This window comes from Suricata suricatta, chromosome 13 (assembly GCF_006229205.1).
Source record: "Suricata suricatta isolate VVHF042 chromosome 13, meerkat_22Aug2017_6uvM2_HiC, whole genome shotgun sequence".
Taxonomy (NCBI): Eukaryota; Metazoa; Chordata; class Mammalia; order Carnivora; family Herpestidae; genus Suricata; species Suricata suricatta.
This window is the reverse complement of record NC_043712.1, coordinates 67,176,312-67,185,555: the sequence shown is the minus strand read 5'-3', so window position 1 is coordinate 67,185,555 and position 9,244 is coordinate 67,176,312. Positions and strand designations below refer to the sequence as shown.

Sequence of the window (9,244 nt, the reverse complement as noted above, 5' to 3'; positions counted from 1 at the left end):
CTGCCTCTGCCAGCCTATCATGAGCTGCCGCGCAGCCTGGGCGGCAGGTATATATGGGGAAGGGGGAAGAAGAAGAAAGAAAGAAGTGGCCAATAAAAGCCTCTGCAACGAATCCCGGAGTCGTCAGTTCTTCAAACTGCGGGCAGTTTGAGCGGCTCCGGCACTAATGTAACTAAACTGTACGTTAACTGGATAAATAAGAACTTTAAAAAATATAAATAAATAAACTTTAGGGCTGAAAAACCAGCCAGAGAAAAGTCAAGGCAGCCTGGAGTAGTGGTTATGTGGGCCACCAAAGTTAGTCACTGGGTTTGTCACTATTTAATGGGTAACAGAATTTGATCACATTATTAACCTGAGTCTGTTTCTTTAAAAAAAAAGGGGGGGGTAATAATACTTTTATCATAAAGCTGTGAAACTTGGGGCTCCTGTGTGGCTCAGGGGGTTAAGAGTCTGACTCCTGATTTTGGCTCAGGTCATGATCTCACAGTTCACGATATGGAGCCCCATGTCGAGCTCCAAGCTGACAGCTCAGAGCCTGATTGGGATCCTCTTTCTGTCCCTCCCCTGCTCAGGCATGCATAGGCACGTGCACTCTCTCTAAAAATAAGTAAATCAACATTTTAAAAACAAATAAAATATACTTGTGAAACTTGGAGGAAAAAAAAAGGTAACACATTACACCTTGATAAACCTAGAATAAATACTAGCTATTATGCTACTATCATTAGCAGCCTTGGCATAGGCCCAGAGAGGCAAAGAGCTAGTGAGTGATATTTGGAGGAAAAAAACATAGATGGTTGAAATGCAGCAAATAATAGCAAAGAGATAAATAGGTAGCAAGACATGAAGACTCTATTAGCTGTGCTATGTAATTCAGAATTCTCTAGCCACTTGTGCCTAGTCCAAATTGAGATGTGCTTTAAGTATAAAATACACACCAAATTTTTAAGATTTAGTATAAAAAAGATAAAATTATCTCATTTTAAAGTCTATTTACATGTTGAAATGATATTTAGGATATACTGGGTTAAATACAACATATTATTAAAATTACAATACCCAGAAGGTAGACCAATACAAGTGTCCATCAACCAATGAGTGGATAAACAAAATGTGGCAAGTACATACAATAACGTGTTATTCAGCCTTAAAGAGGAAGGAAATTCTAACATCTGCTACAACAATGATGAAACTTGAGAACATTCTACAAAGTGAATTAAGTCTTAAAAGGACAAATACTTATGATTCCACTTTTACGAGATACCAAGAGTAGTCAAATTCAGAGACAGAAAGTAGGATGCTTGTTGCCAGGGACTGGTGGGAGGGGAATAGGGAGTTATTGTTTAATAACTATAAAGTTATTGTTTAGTAAATAAGACACAGTTTTATAAATAGATAAAAAGAATTCTGTAGATAGTGGGAAGAATGGTTGCACAAAAATGCCACTGAACTGTACACTTAAAAATGGCTGAGTGTATTTAAGGGGTGCCTGGGTGGCTCAGTCGGCTGAGCATCCAACTTCACCTCAGTGTCAGGATCTCATGGCTCTCGTGAGTTCGAGCCCCACGTTGGTCTCTGGGCTGACAGCTCAGAGCATGGAGCCTGCTTCCCATTCAGTGACTTCCTCTTCTCGCTGCGCTCCCCCCTCCCCCAATAAACCTTAAAAAACTATTTAAAAATGGTTAAGTGTATTTTTACCACCATAAAAAAAAAATTCATTGCTCTTTTAAGTGGGTATGAAAAAATTTAAATTACATGAGACTCACATGAAATTTCTAGGTGAAGAGCACTATACTTAAGCCATGGTAAAATTTTCCAGTGAGAAAGGTTTTGAGCACTAATGTGACAAGATCTAGGACAGTAAGCCTAATGCTCTAAGGCAGAAGTCAGTATAACTTTCTGTAAAGGGCTAGAGAATAAATATTTTCAGTTCTGTGGACCATATGGTCATTCTGAAAACAATCATAAATAATAACATAAGTAAATGGACATGGAGGCCCAGTAAAATTGAGCCTCCAATGATACATACAGATACGTTAAGGCAGGCAGCTATATATCTTTTTTTTTTTTTTTCTCAAGAGAGAGAGACAGTATGAATGGGAGAGGGACAGAGAGAGGGGGAGACACAGAATCTGAAGCAGGCTCCAGGCTCTGAGCTGTCAGCACAGAGCCTGACACGGGGCTCAAACCCATGGACCATGAGAACATGACCTGAGCTGAATTCAGACGCTTAACTGACTGAGCCACCCAGCCACCCGGTATCTATATATCTTAAGTTATCTATCCACTGTAATCAATGGTTCCTACCAGCTCAGACTGCTAAATTTTCAGGAGTTTTGAGAGCCAGTTTTATTATTGGTAGCTTAATATTCACCATGGTAAGAGTAATTACACCATGATAATTAGTAAACACTACAATTTAGTTCTGATTTTCCTGAAGAAGTGGTGGATAAACATTTACCAGCACACCACTGACTATACTAACTTCTCTACTATGCACTTAAAATTATACTACTCATGAACCATCTTTGAGAAAAATGGATAGTAATAGAATAGTCATTCTGTGTTCTGTGGTTGAGATGGAGATGACCAGCTGAGAAGAGCTGTTCTAGAAGAATTACATTCCAACAACCAGAAACGAGCAAACATTCTGAAGCACTGAAAAGTTGTGCCTGGAAAGTGGTAACCTAAGGTAAGAGCAGCTGAAGACACAGGTGTGAAGAGGGCAGGAAGCCATGAGGATATGTATATACTGCACCCAATAAAGGCTCGATAACTGGCAGTTATTATTATATACATATTACTGTGCATAATGGTCTAGATTCATTTGTAAAAAAATATTTACTGAGCCCAAACTATGTGCTAGGCTTTGATAACAAATGGTGTACAATCACAGATTGTCTTTAATATTAGAAACAAGCATTAATCAAATAATCACATAAATACTAAATTTTGATGAATTATGGCCAAAAAACAGAGTGCTGTGAGAAAATACAACAGGGATGGGGCGCCTGGGTAGCTGAGTCAGTTGAGTGCCCCACTTCTGTCATGATCTCACGGTTCCTGAGCTCCGGGGTTTGAGCCCCACATCAGGCTCTGTGCTGACAGCTCGGAGCCTAGAGCCTTCTTCGGATTCTGTATCTCCTTTCCTCCCTCCCTCCCACTCCCTCTCCCTACCCCTCCCCTACTTATGCTCTGTCTCTCTCACTCTTATAAACATTAAAAAAAATTTAATAAAAAAAATACAGCAGGGAATCCCAATCTGGTCTAGACAATCAAGGATACTTCTCTGGAAAAGTGATCTTTGCACTGAGATTAAGGGATGAGTGGGAACAGGCAGAGTAGGAGGCATTCCAGGTTAAGAGCAAACTGCAAAGTAGTCCTGAGGCAGGAAAAAAAAAAAATGTAACAAAAGGTCAAGGAATTTTTTTAAAAAGTCAGTATGACATGAGCCAAGTGACCAAGGAAGAAAGAGCACATCAGAAAGGAGAGGTAGGCAGAACTCAGATCCTGACACCTGTGGAAGAAAAAACTCCCCACCTGACCATTTCCCACCAACTTTGGGTCAACGAAGACGAGTACAGGATCAGGGGTGTGCTCTCCCCCGAAGAGCACCATGAGCACCTCAAGGCCATGTTATCTAAGTCCAAGATCAATGGGGAGCTATTAGTTTCAAGTAGAGGGAAACATGATCTGATTAACATGTTTTCAGAGACTGCTGTAGGAATGAATGTCTGGGGGGAGCAGGCAGAGAAATGGGTAGACTGACCAGCAAGCTATTATAGTTTCTTTTTCTTTCTTTCTTTTTTTTTCTTGCCTACTATACTCCCTAGGCAAGAGAAAATGGCAATTTAGTGGAGTCAATCCTCAATCTTGTAGAGTACCTATTTAATCTATTAGATTCTCTACTTACCACAATTTTTGGTATTAGGATATAACAAGTTCTTACAAATTTGAAACCTAAGTTTTTGTTTATGCAGGTTATATCTACTGATGTTTGCTATATTAAAAATTAAAACAGGCATCTTTAAAAACACACATCCATTTAAAAATAACAATAAACTCGGGGCGCCTGGGTGGCTCAATCAGTTAAGCGTCCGACTTCGGCTCAGGTCGTGATCTCACAGTCAGTGAGTTCAAGCCCCATGTCAGGCTCTGTGCTGACAGCTCAGAGCCTGGAGCCTGCTTCAGATTCTCTGTCTCCCTCTCTCTGCACATCCCCGCTTATACCCTCTCTCTCAAAAATAAGTGAAAGTTAAAAAAAATTTTAAAAACCCAATAAACTCATTACATGTCAATATAAATAGTATTCTTATAAAAACTATATTTCCCCAGTGTGAAGAGTAGCATGGTTTTAAATTTTTGCAGATCACTTTAGTCTAATAGAAGACAACTGGATTTTCACATCTGTTGCAAAATCCCACGTCTTACAGGTTCTGAAAAAGTGTTGATTTTTGAGAGAATTAAGAGTGAAAAATACAAATAACAGAATTATTATGAAAAGTTTTGATCTCGTAGTCTCCTCTTAGAAGGGTATTGAGGACACCCCCGACCCCAGACCACATTGAGAACTGCTGCTTGTGTAACAGAAAGCCAAGTAATCACAGTGAGATACCACTTCACAGCAACGAGGATGGTGATAATCAAAGACAGATAATAACAAGTGTTACAGGGAATGGAATCCTCATGCAGAGCTGGTAGAAATACAAAATGGTGCAGCCACTTTGGAAAATAGTTTGGCAGTTCCTGAAAAAGATAAACATAGAGCTACAACATGACCCAGAAGTTCCAAGGATAGGTACACACTCAACAAAAACATATGTCCACATAGAAACTTCTGAGTTATTCAGAGAACATTATTTAAAATGGTCAAAAAGAAGAACCACCACCCAAATGTTCAGTAACTGATGAACGGAGAAATAAAAGGCAATATATGCCCATACAATGGAATATTATTCAGCTATTAAAAGGGAGTACTAATAAATGCCATACCGTGAAGGAACCTTGAAAACATTATGCTAAGTGACAGAAACCAGGTCCAGGTTTTCAAAATCTGCTGTATTCTTACACTTTCAGCACATTTCAGATCAGTTCAACCATATTTTAAGCATTCAACTGTCACATGTGGCTGGTAGTACCAAAGTGGACAGGGCAGTTCTAGATCCATCATGAAGTATAATGTTAAATGTTTATGAAAACAACCCTGACAATTTCCCTTAGCAAGAAAAGGCTCAATTCTTTGCACTACAACACTTATATCTAAGTATATTAATACTTTTCTGTAAGTTTTAAGTGATGAAAAAAATTTTTTAAGTTTATTTATTTTGAGAGAGAGAGAGAGAGAGAGAGAGAGAGAGAGAGAGAGAACACGCGGGTGCATGCGCACACACACCAGCAGGGTAGGGGCAGAGACAGAGGGAGAGAGAGAATCCCAAGCAGGCTCTGCGCTATCAGTGCAGAACTCAATGCAGGGCTCCATCTCATGAACTGTGAAATCACAACCTGATTAACCTGATTAGCCACTGAGCCACCCTGGTGCCCCAAAAATGTTTTCTAAAACTGGTATGTATGTACATTGTCTGAATATTTCAGGTAACTGTATTTCACAATCTTACACTATAACCTACAGGGCTACAAAATCCCAAAACAAGCTAGATATTCCTTGGAAGCTCCCATCCATTCTCTGCACTAATTTTAATGACGCACTGACACACACTCCCCACCACCCTCATTCTGGACTTAATCTCACTTGTTGACATTTGGAAGTCCTCAAACTGTTGCCGATAGCAGAAAATGAATAACTGATAGAAAAATAATCTCATACACAGGGACTTCATGCCACAATACACTTAAACAATTTTTTCAATCTCCTTACATAAACCCCTATTAACAAAACCAAGCTGAAACACAAAGGTAAGTTTATATTCTAACTATCCTTAATTTGAAATTTAAACATTACTCAATGGACTGCTCAATGAAAGTAAATGTCCCTTTAATTTTAAACAAGTGTTATTATCAACCCCAAAGAAGAAACATTAAATACCAACTGTACTAAGGTACCCTGTTTCTGTCTGTTGGTTATATACACAGGTTTAAACAGAACCTGAGGGTAAAACAGGAAAATTAGTTACCACCTGACAACATATTTTACAACTGAACCAGAAGGCTTAATTTTCTCCATCAGAACATTCATATAATTATTACTTCAGCGTAATGTACTAATAGAATTTATATTCTACAGAAACGTTTACTGAAAAATATTTCAAATTGTAGAATATGGAATTTGCCTGATAGAAAACCTATGCCTTCAACACTCTCCTTTTATAACTCTTTTGCTTACTTTAACCTCTTTATCTCCAAGATTAAAATTCTCAGTCAGGAAGATTTCCCAATTTTCTACTGAGCTTGGAATCTTAATATCATCAAATATATTTTAATGACAAATTTTAATCCGTAACGTATAGTTTGAATCTATTATACCCTCTATGAAAAATTTAGGTTACAAAATGACATACTTTCTTGTGCTTTAAGTAGAATTTTACAAATTATCTGAAAGCTGCTTTTCTTATACTCACACATTTTCTTGTGTTTTTCTTAACACACAGAGTCAGATCCCACAAGACAGTTCAACTTGTCTTCAGGTTCTTGATGCAGTATTACGTGTTTTTTTTAATCATGTTTCTGCTTCAATATAAAGCATTTTTCAGAAAAAATTCAACTGCCATTAGAATAAGTTGTTTTAGAAAAGCTTTAACTTTATCAAAATTTTACTTTGGTGACATAAGAATAAAATGAAAATTTCCACAGAATTTAAAATTCTAACTTCACCGTCACAAAACGTAAAAACAATCCTACAGGTAGAAAGTCATAAAATGACTTAAACCATTATTCCTATTTATAAAATACTGACTCTTTCTTAGCTTCTACAATAAAATGCCGAAAGCAGGTAGAACATAGAGAGACCTGAACTAGGAATCTTAGAGAGAACCCAAGGCTTCAAAAGGTAATAACACGTACACCATAAGAGCTAAAATGAAAAAGACTGACACTATCAAATGCTAGCAGGGATGGGAAGCATCAGGAACTCCCAAGCACCTTTGGTGGAACTGCAGGACGATAGAAGCTCTTTTAAAAAATATAGTTGCTGATAAATCTACACCTCCAAGTGATCAATCACCCAGTCATTCCACTTCTAAGTATTTTACAGGAGAAATGCATTTGTCCAACAAAAAAGCTGTACAAGGGTGTTCACAGCAACCAACCACAGGCAGCCCTCAACAGGAGAGTGCAGAAATTATGACATACTCAGTGTAAAACAAAGCAATAAAAAGGAATTGAAGGTGTACGCAAGAATTCATCTCAAAACGTTACGCTGACTGAAAAAACCTGATGTGAAGTTGTAGAACAGGCAAAACTAATGGAGAAAAAAATCAAAACAGTGGTGGACGGAGGGGAATGACTGAAGGGACTGGGAAAGAGGAGCAAGCGGGAAATTTCTAGTCAATTATAAAGTTCTTTATCTCGATAAGGCTTTGAATCACACAGGTGTAGGTATATGTGAAAAGCATTTAATGATATTTGCAACTTACTCTGAAATGCATCCAAAAATCAAAAGGAACTAATAAATGATTAGCTGTGTGATAGAGCAAATACAGCAAAATGTCAAGTGCAGGTGATGAACATCAGGAATGTTCACTGTACAATGCTTTCAACTTTCCTGTATGCTGGAAAATACAGAAATGTTAAGGGAAACTTTTATAGAATACCAAAAAAAAAAAAAAAAAAACACGTGAATTCAGAGTAGGTGGTAAAAGTTTCTCACTTGACAGCACCGTCTATTTACTGCTTCACAAAACACAGCTTTCAGGACGATATAAACCAATATCCCAATCATTTACTGACCCTGGGGGGAAACTTAAAGGTACCATTTCAGGAACTGTTTCCTCATAAATTGTTCACATTATTTGAGATGATCAGGGATCCATTCAACAATTACGGGAAACAGTCTGGGATGTACAGTCAACAAAAAGCTAATACAAATCTGTTGATTTCTTCAAGATTCTTAATTTAACAGCAAAGTTTGTATACCTGAGCAGATTTTACGTAGTAAATTATTTGGTGATATTCTCCATTAACTCCAATTTTGTTCTCTTATTCGACCGCAACTGCTAATATCTGCAAAACGTGGCTATCATCCTTCTAAAATCAAACAAAAACCTGCCCGATGACTGGCACCTAAGGGATGATAGATAAATATACTAAAAAGAAAATAGCAAGTCATCAATGAAAGTCATCCACCTTTCTCCTCAAGCCTAGTACTATTAAGATGTGACTGAAAGCAATTTCTACGTCATGGTTAATTTTTTTTCTTGAAGATTGAAAGGTAGGAAAGATTGCAGCAATCAAAACGCACAACTAAATGTACACGTGCTCCCCACCCCCAAATCTGCCTTAACCCGCAGGCAGGTAAAACAATGAGCACCCCCTCCTTTTTTTTTAATTCATGAGACAAAACCGCAGAGGAGGCTAGAGCGAACCCTCGCCCCAGCCCAGCCTCCACCCCGCCCGGAGCCCGGCGGTGGTCCCTTTCCTTTGTGCGGAGCCGGAGGGAGGCGACGGGGGGCGGGGAGCCGGGAGCTGGGGGAGGAGGCTGGTGGTCGGCGGACGCGGGAGCAGGAGGAGGGCGCGGAGGGAAGCAGCGTCGGCGCGTCCCACAAACAGGCCGCGGGGCCCCGCCACAAGCCTCTGCGGTGTCCCAAGAAGCACGCCCAGGCACTTGGGTGCGATCTAATTCGGGAAGACACCCGCGAGAGGGGCCGAGCGCACCTCGGGAGGGCGAATCCCTCCCAGGCCCTTCCAAAACCGTCTCCTCCCGCCGCGGGCGGAGGTCCCGCCGCCACCCCCACCCGGGCCCGAGGCCAGGGCGGCCCTCACCTGCTGGACGGAGCTATTCTCGGGCACGGCGAACTCCTCCTTCTCCTTCGGGGTCTTCACGGTGACTTTCATGATCTTGGGCTCCGCGGAGGCAGCGGCTGCGGGGGCGCCGGCACCTTCGGCCGCGGCGGCGCTGTCCTGGGAGCTCGGAGGGCCGCCGCTTTCACCACTCTCGGCCATGGCGGCGGCGGCGGTGACTCAGGCGCGCAGGAGGGAGCGGGCGAGCGAGGGGGAGCCGGCAGACGGCAGAGCCGGCCGGCCGGGGCCGCGGAGAATGCGCGGCACGCCGCGTCAGTGACAACGGCTG

General features: G+C 40.7%; 1 protein-coding gene across 2 annotated transcripts in view; it reads right to left on the bottom strand.

The window, feature by feature from the left end:
• Positions 1-9,238, bottom strand: part of UBQLN1 (ubiquilin 1) — a 39,697-nt gene extending 30,459 nt beyond the window's left edge. For both annotated transcript variants that reach the window (XM_029920058.1, XM_029920059.1), the window contains exon 1: positions 8,938-9,238. In XM_029920058.1, the coding sequence (XP_029775918.1) occupies positions 8,938-9,117 (180 nt within the window). In that variant the 5' untranslated portion in view covers positions 9,118-9,238. The remainder of the gene's footprint in view (positions 1-8,937) is intronic.
• Between the last annotated feature and the right edge of the window lie 6 nt (positions 9,239-9,244).